Below are 14,924 nucleotides of genomic sequence, written 5' to 3' on the forward strand. Positions count from 1 at the left end.
TGCAGGATGGCTGTCCACCAAACTGTATGATTCATGCACTCCACGTAACATCATCTTCAGTGATGTTTTGTGGATCAATGCAAGTCAAAGAACATCCCATAGAAAGCTTAGAAAGCTTAGAATTTTAATATGGTGTTTTCATGGAACGGGAAGGTAAGGAGAGCAGGGAATAAATGTGAGACCTAGACTTAACATATACATGTTTACTCAGAACTAAGCCACATGGAGTTTAATGGTACTTGTGCTGAATGAGTGTGCACAGGAATGCTGCCTTAGGGATCAAGAATTAGTAAGCTGCCTCAGGACCCCTTCGCTCCGGAAAAACACTCATCTCTCCTGGTCTAGGTAGCTACTCCCACTACTGTCAGTCATTAAATGCTTTTCATCTATACTTAATAGGACAATAAAATATGGGTCCAATAGCACCTTTAAGACCAACAAAGATTTATCCGAAGTGTGAACTTGAAAGTGCTTGGTCTTTGTTGGTCTTAAAGGTGCTATTAGACTTGTATTTTGTTGTGCTGTTTCAGACCAACATGGCTACTCTCTTGAACTTATAGGACAGACACAGATAACTCCCACCCCCGCAAAAGATCAGCTCTCTAAAGGTGAAGTCTTCATTCCACAAGTAGATGTGCAGATAGATCACTGGAAGCCTGATTGCAAAGAGGTCTCTGAAGTTTCCAGAGCTAAAGAATGCTGAATTACTTTGCCTTTATTTATTTATTTATTTTATTCATATTTATATACCGCCCTCCCCGAAGGCTCAGAGCGGTTTACATATAACTGAAACCATACATAAAGGTAAAGATATCCCCTGTGCAAGCACCAGGTCATGTCTGACCTTTGGGGTGACACCCTCTAGCGTTTTCATGGCACATTCAATACGGGGTGGTTTGCCAGTACTTTCCCCAGTCATTACCATTTACCCCCCAGCAAGCTGAGTACTCATTTTACCGACCTCGGAAGGATGGAAGGCTGAGTCAACCTTGAGCCAGCTGCTGGGATTGAACTCCCAGCCTCATGGGCAGACAGCTTCAGACAGCATTTCTGCTGCCTTATCACCCTGCACCACAAGAAGCTCTTATACATATAACACATATTAATAATTGATAAACCGGATGACAGTATAACATAACAGTATAACATAACATAAACAGTGATAACTTGAACAGGTCCAGTAGTGGGTTTCTGGGGGGAGGGGGGCAGGGGCCCTGCAGATGTTGGTTGGTTGGCCTGGCCTTAGCCAAATGCCTGGTGGAAGAGCTCCTTTTTGCAGGCCCTGCTGTTTCTCTCAGCATAAAGGCAAAGAAGCAGAAGGTACTGTGACCTTAAGTCTCTGTGCACATCCACCATCAGCAGGTCCTTTCAGAAAACTCTATCGCAGCTCATGGCCCAGAAACTGTGGCACTGCAGTCCACCCAAGAGTCACAAGCCCCACATCTTTCTCCATAGATGCCTGTCTTCCAATTGTACCACCAGCTGAAGCTCTAATCTGATATCTCCCTTCTTTTTCCAGAGATGGACAGTAACAAGAAGCAGGGCTTTTTCTTTTAGGTAAGCAACCATTTTTTTGTACCTGGTTATTGATTCCAATCTTATTTCTGCTGTTTAAAGCTGCGCTGCTCTGCTAATTTTAATAGCTACAAAATGATAGTTGCTTTAAGTTTTATGAACTTTAAAGGTCTAGAAATGATAACTGTATTTCAGGAGTAAAGTTCAAAACAGATGTTAAATTGGGGCTGTTAATATTGCAGTTTAATCATTTTGTTAGTTCCCTTGGTAAGGAGTTTGTCTGAGCAGCATGATATAAAAGTTTAGCTCAAAACAAAATTAACTGTACTTCGTAAAATGTTAAAATCCATTTTATACCACCAGATCTAAGCACCAAAGTTGTCTTTAGTAGCATTAAGTTAACATTAATACAGTTTTCTTGTAAATTGTGACTCACTGTTTCACTCAAAAAGATCCAAAACTCATGAGATTCTTTCAATATGCATTCTCAAAGGGCATCTTAATATCATGTAAAATTATGGATCACCCCTTAAAGTCTTAAAGAGGAATTCTAGTTACCAGAAACACTTGTGACACATTTACTAGCTAGTGCTTGCCAACACAAGCTGATGAAATTCTTCAGCAAGTGTGAAGTCAGTGACAATTACAAGAAGATTCAAATGGGTAGCCGTGTTGGTCTGAAGTAACACAATAGAATCAGAGTCCAGAGTCCTTTAAGACCAACAAAGATTTATTCAGGGTGTGAGCTTTTGAGTGCAAGCACTCTTCGCCCTGAATAAATCTTTGTTGGTCTTAAAGGTGCTACTGGACTCTGATTCAATTACAAGAAGATGAGTTCATATTAACTATTTCAGTCAGTACCAGTTAAAACTGAAGCTAGCTAACAAAAGGTTAGCTAACAAGAAGTTATTTTGCTTTTTGGTGTGTATATATAAAAGAAAACCAAACAGGAGCAACATTTCAACTTTCGTATATTTAACTATTCAATCTAGAAAGCTTTGGAAAGTCATTCCTGTATGTGGAAAATAAATCACAATGAGTTATTTTTAGGGACCTGTTTGAATTTCTAGCACATTTTTCATTTGAGCAGTTTACATTAAAGTATGTTCTAATATTATACTAAAGAACTAAAACTGAAGAGGTCTCTAATGCACATTTATTTCCTGTATTGTGCAGGTTGGATAGTTACAACAGCTGGATAAGTGCTTGTTCTTGACTAGAAGGGACTTGGAATCCAGCAAGGGGAAAAGCTCCCAGACTCACCAGATTGGATCTGGGAACAAGCCAAGCTCTTCAAACACTTTAATGCAAAAACTAGAAATTGCAAGAATAAAAAATCTAAACAAGAACTACTGGCAAGAGAAACTGTTAAGAAGACAGATACAGTCCTTGGCTGTCTCAATGCATTTTCCAATAACACTATGAAGATCAACAGCTATTAAGAGTGGCTTCAGCCTGGACACTAGAAGACAAGCCACAATTTTTAAAAATAGACTTGTATTTTAAGTATACCTAGAATCTGCTCCCCTTCTAACTTCCCATTTTTTCTGGTAAACCAAAATTCATTCATCCTAACCTTATAATTCACTTTTAATTTCTCATAGTATAGAGTTAAGGAAGAACCAAATCAACTCTAACCTGGTCCAAGGATCAAATGAATTCCTGTTTGACCCATCAAAAATAAAGACAACTTTCCCACTGAGTAACGAGGATCAGAAATTAAGCAAACCAAAGGATTTAATTTACTGTGTCATTCATATACATATTATGAAAACAAAATTATGGATCCAATAGCAAAATGAAACTAGTATTAAAGTGTGAGACAGCCACAAAGAAGTTATGGAACTTCAGCCATATAAAGCATGTTATTTAGAGAATATATCAGATTTAAAACAGAACATTAATTTTAGACAGGAGCCTTTAGTTCTAGATTGTACTACTCTGGAATAGTTAAGACAGTCCTAAAAAATATAACCACTTTCCTATATGCATATTAACATATCCCAGCTACTTCACTAACATTGGTGTGTCTGTATCTCTCAAAACATGCATGCTGAGATTCTTTAAATAAAAAAGCTGTTCCCACAATGCTAAAATTATTTATTTAAAATATTCAGCTCTTATTCTCTGACACTGTATTCACAATGCTTACATTACAGACTAGTATCACCTGTTAGAAATGCCTAAAGTTATCTAAGTATCAATAAACAATACTCAGAGTAATATGAGAGCTATATGTCACCTCTTAGATAGCTATGGTAAGAGCGTACAGTATCTAACTTATCCAATATTTAATCATTAATATAATGTAGTAAAATTAACTTACCTGTTTACCCTCCGAGGACACTTGTCTGGCTTAATATCCACCTCATAGAGGTAGACGTCTATCTTTGGGATTTCAACTTGGAAGCAGTTGGCCAATAATTTGATAGGTTTGCCCATGGTGCCATAGCCAGGACGTCTGGGCACCATGAGCAGGGGCTGTGCCCCAACGGGTCCTGCAAATAAATAAATAAAATCAATGTATAGTTTAGAGCTGAAAACAGAAGGTATTTTATGTGTTATTTAAATCACCTAGAACAGGGGTCTTCAACCTCCGGTCCCCGGCCCGGTATCGGGCCGCTAAGGCCATGGTACCGGGCCGCCAGCGGCCGCGCCTGCCTCCCCCCCCCCGCAGCAAGAGGGGGGGAAGAGGCAGGCGCGGCCGCTGGCACGCCAGCGACGCAAACGCGCACGCGCGGAGCCGCTGCGCATGCGTGTTTGCGCCCCCTGCTGGCGAAAACGTGCATGTGCGGCAACTGCGCGTGCGCGTTTACGTGCAGCTGCTGTGGCCGGGCCGCCGGCTCTCTCCCACCCTCGGAGGCGGTCCCCGAGTACAAGAAGGTTGGGGACCGCTAACCTAGAACACTAAGAAAAGGAGTATGATCATTGCTAAACAAAGTAAAAATGAAAACAAACTACTAGCCAAGATAAAGGATTGGAATAAGATGAAGAATCACAGACACACCTTACTTCCCATCCCCCCCCCCCCACAATCCTTCTTGACCTCAGAAAAAGCAAAATCACTCAATTCCTACCCTTGCCAGTGAAGCCCCACCAACCACACCATCCGGGAAAACAATTTTGTCTTTCTCCTCCCCACCTCAGTCCACTGACCTCCCTCCATTGCTATTGTTTCATGCACATCCCAAAAAATTCCAGGGGTTAGAAAAGAACTTCATCTCCTCCTGATGAATTGCTATATTTTACAGAATACATACTAGCTAAAAAGGCAAGCTTGCTCAAATCCACAAAGTATGCTACAACAAAGATTAGCTGGTCTGACATCCAGAATCTGCCACAGATCCATCCACTACAACTCAAAGACGTCTTACAAGGTCTGCACAGGACAAGGAGGTCACCAATTACTCTGGCAATCATGCAAGCCTGCACAATGCAAGGGAAGGGATGAATTCCAAAGGTACTAGTAAATGGAATAAGAAAACGAATTCTTGACAACAATTAGGTGGGCCCAGAGTGGGAGAAAAACCACAACAATTTTTTAAGGCCAATTCATGTACAGAGAGAAAAATCCTTCCTCATGCCAATGGGTGTTTAAGAAGACATCTTGCAATTTCTATTCCTCTTCCCATTCCTGTTTGGAATAGAAATTTCAAGGTATACTTCTTAAGCTCCCATAAGACTATTTCTGATATTGTGAAGTTCTTTGCTCGTATGACTGTTCCAGGGATACCAAACTATAGCAAGATTTCACAGTTTTCAAACCATCTCCCAACTAAATGCATTCACATTCCATTTGTAATTATTATTGTATCTGCTACCTTCTTTAATCCAAATGGCTGTGTGATTTGATTCATATCCCTCTTTATGTCCATGAGGTCCACTAAACAAGAGTTGAAGACAATACAGCCTCTCCCCACATCGCCAGTACCCCCTACTGCTCTACTTTAGATTTAATTTTGTTGGCAGGCTTGGAATGACAATTAATGATGTTCCTTTGGCCTCATTCACAAGACTAGGGATCTTTAGTATACTGGGAATGTTCTACATATTCCTAAGAGCATTACTGTATTGCCTCTATCTTTTTCATGTTGTCTTTTTCATACTTTAGTTCTATTGCTACTATTATATTATAGCACTTATTCTCAGTTATCATTTAACCTTCTTTAGCATGGAGGATCAAACTAAGTAGAATTTTCCTGTCGTTACCCCTCAGTGTCTTTTCAAAAGCATCAACACTTTCCCTATTCCCGTAATTAGATGCAGCTTTTTTAAATTCACACTTTCTGAATTACCATTCACTGACTCCTGGTCATGATCAGTCACAAAGATACTAACAGTTCTTTCTTTTCCCCTTTTTTTTACAACCCTTCAAAACAATGACCCACACACCATGCTCCAGACTTAATTTGAGGAAGATTTCTCCTACATTCTGCCTTCACTTTGCTGGCTCTCTTCTTAAATTGCACTGTTTATTGTATTACAAATTTAGAGTCCAGTGGCACCTGGACTTAACCAACGAAGTTCAGACTTATAGATGGAGTGAGAGGCCAAATTAGCATACAGTGTAATGAAATTGCCCAGGTTTCATAGATACATAGGAATAGACAGCAATTAGGATTTATTGTATTGTCTTACTTTTACCACTATGGATAATAAAGCAGAAGGTATTGTTCACATCTTACACTGTTTTTGTTTGCACTGTTTTCTAATTTCGTAATTCTAGTCCTATTGTGTGATTGATTGATTGACTGATTGATGCTGCCTGTTTTTATATTTTGTGAGCCTTCTTCAGTCTCAGTCAGAAAGGTAAGCAATAAATTTAGTTGAAAGTAGTTTGAAAATAGAAAACATAGCACTTGCAGCAAAAAAATATGATCCTGGTCTACCATTATCACAGCAGCACCCATGAGAGGCTCAGCATCCTGGATTTTCAAACACTGGCTTGGTAGATGATTTTGTCAACTAGTGATTCCAATGATGCTCCCATTAAATATTCAAGCTTGCAGAGTATGGGACCAAAAGTAGTCTCACTCTTTTATACCCGAGAAGCTGATGTATGGATTTTTGTAATGTGAATAAAACACACATTCTTTTTGGGAAGTCTGCTCTTACAAAGGACAGGTTAACCTGAACATTTTATGCGGAAACACTTAAAAGTCATCTCTCAATCCCCACAGCAGGGGTGGGCAAAACTGTGGCCCTCCAGATGGCCATGGACTACAATTCCCATGAAACCCCTGCCAGCATTTTCTGGCAGGGGCTCATGGGAATTGCAGTCCATGGCCATCTGGAGGGCCACAGTTTGCCCACCCCTGCCCCACAGGAATAGAAGGCTGCCTCTTACAAGTGTCAATGTCAGTTGACTGAAGCCCATCAGTGCAGGAAAGATTAACACAAGAAAAGTATATACTCCTGGGGACAGACAGCTATATCTAGCTCTCAGCATTCTTATACGGATTTAGCTGCAGAGATCCTTTGGACAGGAAGCAGACAGCATATTGTTAATTTTCATTTCACTATCTTTGTTTGTCTCAAGCGAAAAAGGGAAAGAGCAACTTAACAGATAAATATTGAGAATTACACTGGGGTTCTTGAAATGATTCATAGTATGAATGTCATTTGTGGGTGTGATGAAGTCATTCAAAAATCCCCCTTTTACACTCCTACTCAGTGACAGAGGCTGGATGAAATCCCACCTGATTTCAGCTGGTGATATAATTCTTGTGATATAATTCTTGTAAAGCAGACAGGACATAAAAATCACTAAGACCATTCACGCACTGGGAACTTCACTGCCCCAGCTCCTATGCAGGAGCACAAATTGGGGGCGGACGAGGCGCACTGGGCCAAATGCTCCCATCTGGGTGCAGGAAGATGTGGGGCAACCTGCCATGACTAAAACTCTAGCCTGAAGCCCGGCATGAAACTTCCAGTGCATAAACGGTCAAAGTTTCTTCATACTGATATTTAAATACATAATGTTAATGGATTCAAGAGCTGTGCATGAACCATATCACAATAAGCTTTCGGAAACACAATTTATACTGAAGGCAACAGAAGAGCACCATCACATTACATGACCAAGCATTTGACAAGACTTGCACAGTGATTGTTTCGTAGTTCTTTGCTTATGCAACATGTTCATCAACAAACTTAGTGCCTAAAACATTGTCAAGAATATAAAAGAATTAGGTAAGCAAGACAGGTAATCAAGAACAACAAACAGCCACTCAGGCAAGAAAGCTGTGTTCCACCACTACCGTACAGCCTATACTTTTAATCTTAAGAACATGTCACATCCCAAATTCTCATTCAAAATATATCTACCACATACTCTTTTCTGAGATCACTTGAGACCGACTGTTGAGTGCAACAGAGCTGTGTGCCAGGCCGAGCAAATTCCACACTGAAAAGGCTTAGCAGAAAGATTTAGCTCTGTGTTTCATACTTAAGCTGAACTGTCTGAGAACAAAGTAATTTTCTTCCAGCACAAACGAATCACTATGGGACTTCTTTCTCCCTTACCATGAGGTTCGGTTGATTTGCTTTCTAATTGTCTACGTTAGTCCCTGACACTAGGAACCTAAAACTCAGATCAAACTAACCCAGATGGCGGAAGTTTATCTAAACCAGTAGCTGACATGCTGCGCAAAGGGTGATTAATGATTCAATAAACTGGTCATACTGCAATAGAGTAGACTAGATAATCTGTAGATCCTGGCCTAGGTCTTAGAAAAGTAGTCAAACAGATGACAAATCCAAGTTTAAAACCAAATTTAGTGGCTAGTGCCACCCACAGCTACTAATCAAGCAGTGTCCATCAGTGCACAGATCTGCCTAAGAGTCAAATATCATTCACGCAAAACCTTTTTCCTGCTTCCTTCATTCCTTCCCAACCACCAGCCAGCCTACCATTACCTGTTCCCCTATCTTTTGTTTTCCCTCCCCTAGGAAGCCTTTAACTGGGAAAATTCTGGCTGCGTTGTACAATCATTGCCTGTGACTGGGCCAGTACAAGGCATGCAAGAATTTGCACCTCACCCCCCTGTATCCTCCTAATATAATTTCTTATTTTCTCCTCTTGGCAGTCCCCCCCTACCCTTTACATTTACTTTCTTCTCTCCTTCCCATCCCACCAACCTACTTTTCATTTGCCGCTCATTTTCAGCTGTATGCATTCATTTAGATTGTTCTACTGCTTATTTTTTAATAAGAACGACAGAAACTCTAGAACTCTGAAAACCCCAAACAGGCAACATGCAATACTAAAAGACTTCAGCATTATTTACCAGCACACTGGACATTCCTCAAGCATATCTGTCATTTTCAAATGATTTCACAATTGCTCATACATTAAGTATACCGAGTCAAGTAGTAAATAGGTACAGGTAAGTAATTAAAACTAATGGACACACGTTTAATTTGCTGAATAGCTGTATCTTTTATATCAAATTAGACCCAGTGGGGTTATTTAGTCCAGTAAGGCCTACTGTAACAACTTTGTTTCAAGTGTCTAGGGCAGTGGTTCTCAACCTTCCTAATGCCACGATCCTTTAATACAGTTCCTCATGTTGTGGTGACCCCCAACCATTAAATTATGCAAGTGTTCTTTCACAGAAATTAAACCAAAACTGTCCAATGACATGAAGATAAATTGTTCAGGATTGTATATACCGTATTTGCTAGCGTATAAGAAGACTGGGCATATAAGATGACCCCCCAACATTTCCACTCAGAATATAGAGTTTGTTACATTACATTACAGTACTATGGGCCACTATGGGCAGCTATGTCTATCCCAACTGAAGTGCACCCGGCGTATAGGACGACCCCCCCCCCACTTGGAGGCATGTTTTTCAGGGGGGGAAAGTAGTCTTATACGCCAGCAAATACTGTAAATTGTTTTTTTCCCCCGAGGGTTTCTCCATTCAGTTCTGCCTCTTGTCCCACCATGCCGATCTTGCTCTTTCCCACTACTCCAGACAGATGAACGTTCTATCTCGATCCACCCTGCAAGGGGCCCGTGGCCACTGAGCTGTGCTGTCACCAGGAGGAGCAGCGCCACCCCAGGCCAAGCTGCTTGCCCTGCTGCAACCCCTATGAAAAGGTCGTTCGACCCCCAAAGGGGTCCCGACCTCCAGGTTGAGAACCACTGGTCTAGGATTTTTTAAAAATCTGATAAAATAAGGACCCTCCATTTTCTCCACCAAACACCAAACCTAACCCTTCTGTATTGTAAGCTGCCATGAGACGACTTTGACAGGAATGGCGGGGTAAAAGTGTAAAATAAATAAACAAACAAACTTGGAGCCTGGATCCACAACATCCCAGAAATGGAACCACAGATTTCTCCTTGATATTGTTTGATGCATCAAATTTAAGCCTTGAAATTGCACAGAATCCTGAGTGGCTTGCTCTCTTGCCCATAAAACAAACAAACAAACATGCAGAAAGCTGAATTACTTAAGATAGGTCCAAAAGCACCCTTCAATTCAGGTGTAACAGTTCTCACCACTGTTGACATATCCATCTTGTGAGCTGGTTTTCCAAAGACTACCAAAATGCTGTTTCTCCAACAATTTTTACCATTAGGATTAACTGCATCTATACAGATGAACAATGACTTCAGTGACTCACAGCATTCCATTGAATATTAAATACAGAACTCTACTTTGAAAAATATCCTAATATATGGAAGCTCCACCCGTAAGTATGTCAAACATTCATTAAACATATTTAACTCAAGAACCCCTTGATGACTCACTGGCTCCATCTTTGTTAGACTGCTTTTCTTGGACCAGTCAATTCCCAGTATTTACCCAGGTTACTGCAAACTAAAAACAAAAACAAAAAAACTTTAAGCACAAGAGTTTGTACACTGTGTAGCATAACACCTTTGTTCCAGGAAACATCTTTATGCAGAGAATGAAACTCACATATCTCACTTGCAAAGGAGTCAAAAAAACACTTGAAAGGAAGAAGCATACAACAACCAGGAAACATCACCTCTGCTGTAGCAAGCTGGCAATCCCTTAGGGCAGGGGTAGTCAACCTGTGGTCCTCCAGATGTTTATGAATTACAATTCCCGTGAACCCCTGCCAGCATTTGCTGGCAGGGGCTCATGGGAATTGTAGTCCATGGACATCTGGAGGACCACAGGTTGACTACCCCTGCCTTAGGGGTTTCAACAGAGGTATTTTGCCATTGCTTGCCTCTGCATAGCAGCCCAGTCTTCCTTGGTGTTTTTCCATCCAAGTACTAACCAGGGTTGACCGCGCTTAGCTTCCAAGGTATGACAAGATCACCTGGGTTACCTGATTCAGGTTTCAGTTTTTAGCTGAGGATGGTGGAAGAGGACAAGGGAGAGAAATGTTAAGCCCTAAATATATTTCAGGCATTCAAATGCTAAATGTTGAGTGTTGAGGCAAACTTTCTGAAGAGCACACTTCCACTATTTAGATAGCAGTTCAGCGCATACATTCAAGGTTTAATTTGATCCAGTTTCATAGAAGGAAAGACTTCAGAAAGTCAAAAATGAAGAACAAAATTCCTTTCTAGAGGAATGAAACTGCAGCTAGCACATCTATAATAGGTGTACATGAAACTGTCCAATATTGAGCTAGACTATTGGTTCACCTAACACAATGACTGGCAGCCACCTCTTCATTGTCTCCGGAAGACGAATCTCTCCACACTACTTCCCAAGATCCTTTGATTCAAAGCACTATCTCATAGATCAGCGGTTCTCAACCTGGGGGTCGGGACCCCTTTGGGGGTCAAACGACCCTTTCACAGGGGTTGTGGCAGTGCGAGCAGCTTGGCCAGGGGAGTGCTGCCACTGCTGCTGCTTCTCCTGCAGGCGCCACACAACAGCCTTGCGGGGTAGATAGTGTTAGTCTGTCTGGAGCAGCAGAAAAGAGCGAGATCAGCAGGGTGGGACAAGAAGCAGAACTGAACTGAGAAACCCTGGAAAGAAACCAATTTATATACAATCATGAACAATGTGTCTTCACACCATTGGTTGGTTTTGGTTTAATATTTACTTAATTATTTGTTTGTTTATTTATATGCCACCCTCCCTGGAGGCTATGAAAGAACACTTGCATAATTTTATGGTTGGGGGTCACCACAACATGAGGAACTGTATAAAAGGATCACGGCATTTGGAAGCTTGAGAATCACTGTCATATATTATATGTATCTCTATGCAAAATAAGTCCTGTGGTATTTTTCTAGAATATTAACAAAATGCTGCTTGTGAAAATTTGAAAGGAATTGTGGCAAGAACCTACAAAAAACCTTTCTGGGATAACTCCCAGAGGATTTTGTTTACTTGTTTTTCCTTCTACATATGCCTACATAGAAAGTAAGTGAGATGCACAGGAACAATGCCCAGAAGTGTTAGATGTTGTTTCCCTGTAATCCAATGAAAGTAGCACTGGGGGAGGGGCATGCCAACAGATTCAAGGAGTTTAAAATAGCAACTATTAGGAAATAAGTTGCTGTTCAACAAGACCACAGACTTAAAAAAAAACCCAGTTACTCTGTAATTCAACATCTCCTTAATGTTCAATAGCTTACTAAAAACATACAATTTTGGAATCAAATTACCTTCTTCCTTACCAATTAATTAGGCTGTGCACATTAAAGGTCTTGTGGGAAGTATTTGTACTCCAAAAGGAGAGATTAAGGGTCTGTGCATCTGTCCAATTAAAAAGCAAGCCTGATGGCTACCATGCAAACATGTATCGGTTATATCACAGTTCTTCCATCTGACAAATCCCCTGTGACATAAAAATAACCTTCAAGTTGTACTGTGAAAAAGACTAAAGACACTACTTACATATTTTAAAACTTTCTCCTCTCACAGTGACTCATGGAGCTACTCATCAGTAACCTCTTTAATGCTCAAGCACAGGGTAACAAAGCAATGCACCTTGAAATAGCTTTCAAAATAGTTTTGCAGCATGAAGATGTGGACCACAATGACCATTTCAAAACATTTTGCAGAATGGGATTAAAGTGGGCAGAATTTTATGTTTAAAGGTATGAGATTGACAGAATAAAAAAGATTTATGAAGACAAATCCTGTGACACAGTACAAAACTGAGAATCTGGCTATTTGCTTTTATTAGTCAACACGGGTATGAATTAGTTCAGGCTTTGTTCATATGTGGGGCTGTGGCTCAGTGGTACAGTATCCATGCGGCAAGCAGAAGGTTCCAGGTTCAAGCCCTGGCTTCTCCTGCTAAAAGATAGTAAGTGATGCAAAAGACCTCTAGCTGAGACCTTGGAGACCTGCTGACAGCCTAAGTAGACAGTCCTGACCTTGTTAGCACAATTCAGTATAAGGCAGCTTCATGTGTATAGTGGTAGAAAGTGTGGTCAAGTGACATCTGACTTTGGTGAACCTGTAAGGTCCTTTGTCATTTCAAGGTCCTTTGCCATTGCCTGCTTGCACAACAGACCTGGCATTCCTTGGAGGTCTTCCATCCATCCAAATGCCAGCCAGGAATGGCCCAGTATCTCTGGGCTACCCAGGTCAGTGCCATGTGTGGTCATAAGCAGCCACAAACACCACCAGCTATATGGACATTAGTTCTCTGGATGCCTGATATGTAGTATTTACATCTCCAATTGCAAATAATATAAATACATAAAATGAGCTTAACTTCCGGGACAAACAAATCTATCCCATTTAACAATCCATAGAAGGCATTGCCTTTTACCTGGTTAAAATGTTTAGCAATCTGCAGCCTTTCTGGACACAAAAGATGGCCACATCTAGATTAGATTACTGCAACGTGCTCTATATGGGGCTGCCCTTCCACTGGTACAGAATGCTGCAGCCAGGATGTTGACTAGAGTAGGACATAGCGACCCTATAGCTTTAACTGTGGCCCATCTTCATCAGCTTCCAATATATTCCCAGACCAAATTCAAGGTGCTGGTGCTTACATTTGCAACCCTATACTGTCTGGGGCCAGCCAAATGAAGAGACTGCCTACTGCCATACTAATCTACCTGACCACTATGTTCACTTTCAGGGGTCATACTTCAGATTCCCCGGCTATCTAGAACAGCGGTCCCCAACCTTTTTATGGTTGAGGACCGGCTCCGGGGGTGGTGAGGAGCTGGCAGCGGGGGGGGGGGGTCACGCATGCGCGTCAGCGCGCCCTGGTGGTGGAACGTGCATGCGTGGAGCTGGCACGTATGCATGTTTTCACCACCAGGGGCGCTAATGCGCATACGCGGCAGCTCCACGGATGCGCGTTCGTGTCCGCTGGCGTGCCAGCGACCGCGCCTGCCTCTTCCCCCCCCCCTTGCAGCAAGAAGCTAGCCGGGCTGTGAGAGAAGCGGCCGTCAAAGTGGCTGCTTTGCTCGCGGCCCGGCTAGCTTCTTGCTGCAAGAGGGGGGGGCAGGTGCGGCCGCAGGCACGCCGGCGGATACAAATGCACATGTGCAGAGCTGCTGGCAGCCGCGCCTGCCTCTTCCCCCCCCTTGCAGCAAGAAGCTAGCCAGGCCGTGATCAAAGCAGCTGCTTTGGCAGCCGCTTCTCTCGCAGCCTGGTGAGCTTCTCGCTGCGGGGGGGGGGGAGGGGAGAGGCAGGCGTGGCCGCCGGCGGCCTGTTACTGAGGCCTTCGCGGCCCGTTACCAGGCCGCAGACTGGGGGTTGATGACCCCCGATCTAGAGGGTAGATCAGTGGCAACCTAAGATAGGGCCTTTTCAGTCCTGCGCAAAAAACTTCAGTACTCCCTCCCCAAGGATATTTCTCTATCTCCTGTTGTTGCTGTCTATTGCTTCATAATTTTTATATATACATGTATTTTAGTTTTGTTTGTTTCTAAAACTTTCTGTTTTTCTACGGCTCTTTTTTAGCTGCCGTGGTGGCCCTGATTGGACAGAAAGGCAGGTTATAAATATTGTAAATAAGGAGGCACACTCCTAAATACAAGGAAATTCATGTTCATCAACTTTGTGAAATACCACATTTATCCAAAAACTAGATGAGCAAGTCACCGAAAAACAGCAATTCTGCAGCCCCCATGACTCCACTTTCAGTCTATACATGGAACCATGACAAGTACATCTTATTAACCAAGCCTGAAATCTATGCATGATTTCTACAGGGTAAATCCCAGTTAAGTAATAGGGGCTTACTTCTAAGCTAAAAAACAAGACAGAACACCAGCCATGACAATTCTGTAATTGTTTCAATTCCCAAAGGGCCAGTGTGGTAATTAGACTAGAGCAGGGCCCCCCACCATGTGGCCCCCAACCTCTTTCTGTGAGGCCTTCCAACCTGCTTGTCTGCTGCTATCACCCTCGGGGCATTTTCCCTCAGACCCATACTGTTCTTCCTGCCTCAAGAGGTACCATCTACTGCTGTTCATCCTGTTCCTG

The 14,924-nt window shown here is 42.1% G+C and overlaps 1 protein-coding gene across 1 annotated transcript in view; it reads right to left on the reverse strand.

The window, feature by feature from the left end:
• The window catches only part of AGO3 (argonaute RISC catalytic component 3), a 56,280-nt gene that overhangs the window by 39,016 nt on the left and 2,340 nt on the right, over positions 1 to 14,924 (reverse strand). Inside the window, exon 2 of the mRNA XM_077337554.1 lies at positions 3,842 to 4,013. Within this exon, the coding sequence (XP_077193669.1) occupies positions 3,842 to 4,013 (172 nt within the window). The remainder of the gene's footprint in view (positions 1 to 3,841; positions 4,014 to 14,924) is intronic.

The sequence above is a fragment of the Paroedura picta genome, chromosome 5 (assembly GCF_049243985.1).
Source record: "Paroedura picta isolate Pp20150507F chromosome 5, Ppicta_v3.0, whole genome shotgun sequence".
NCBI lineage: Eukaryota > Metazoa > Chordata > Lepidosauria > Squamata > Gekkonidae > Paroedura > Paroedura picta.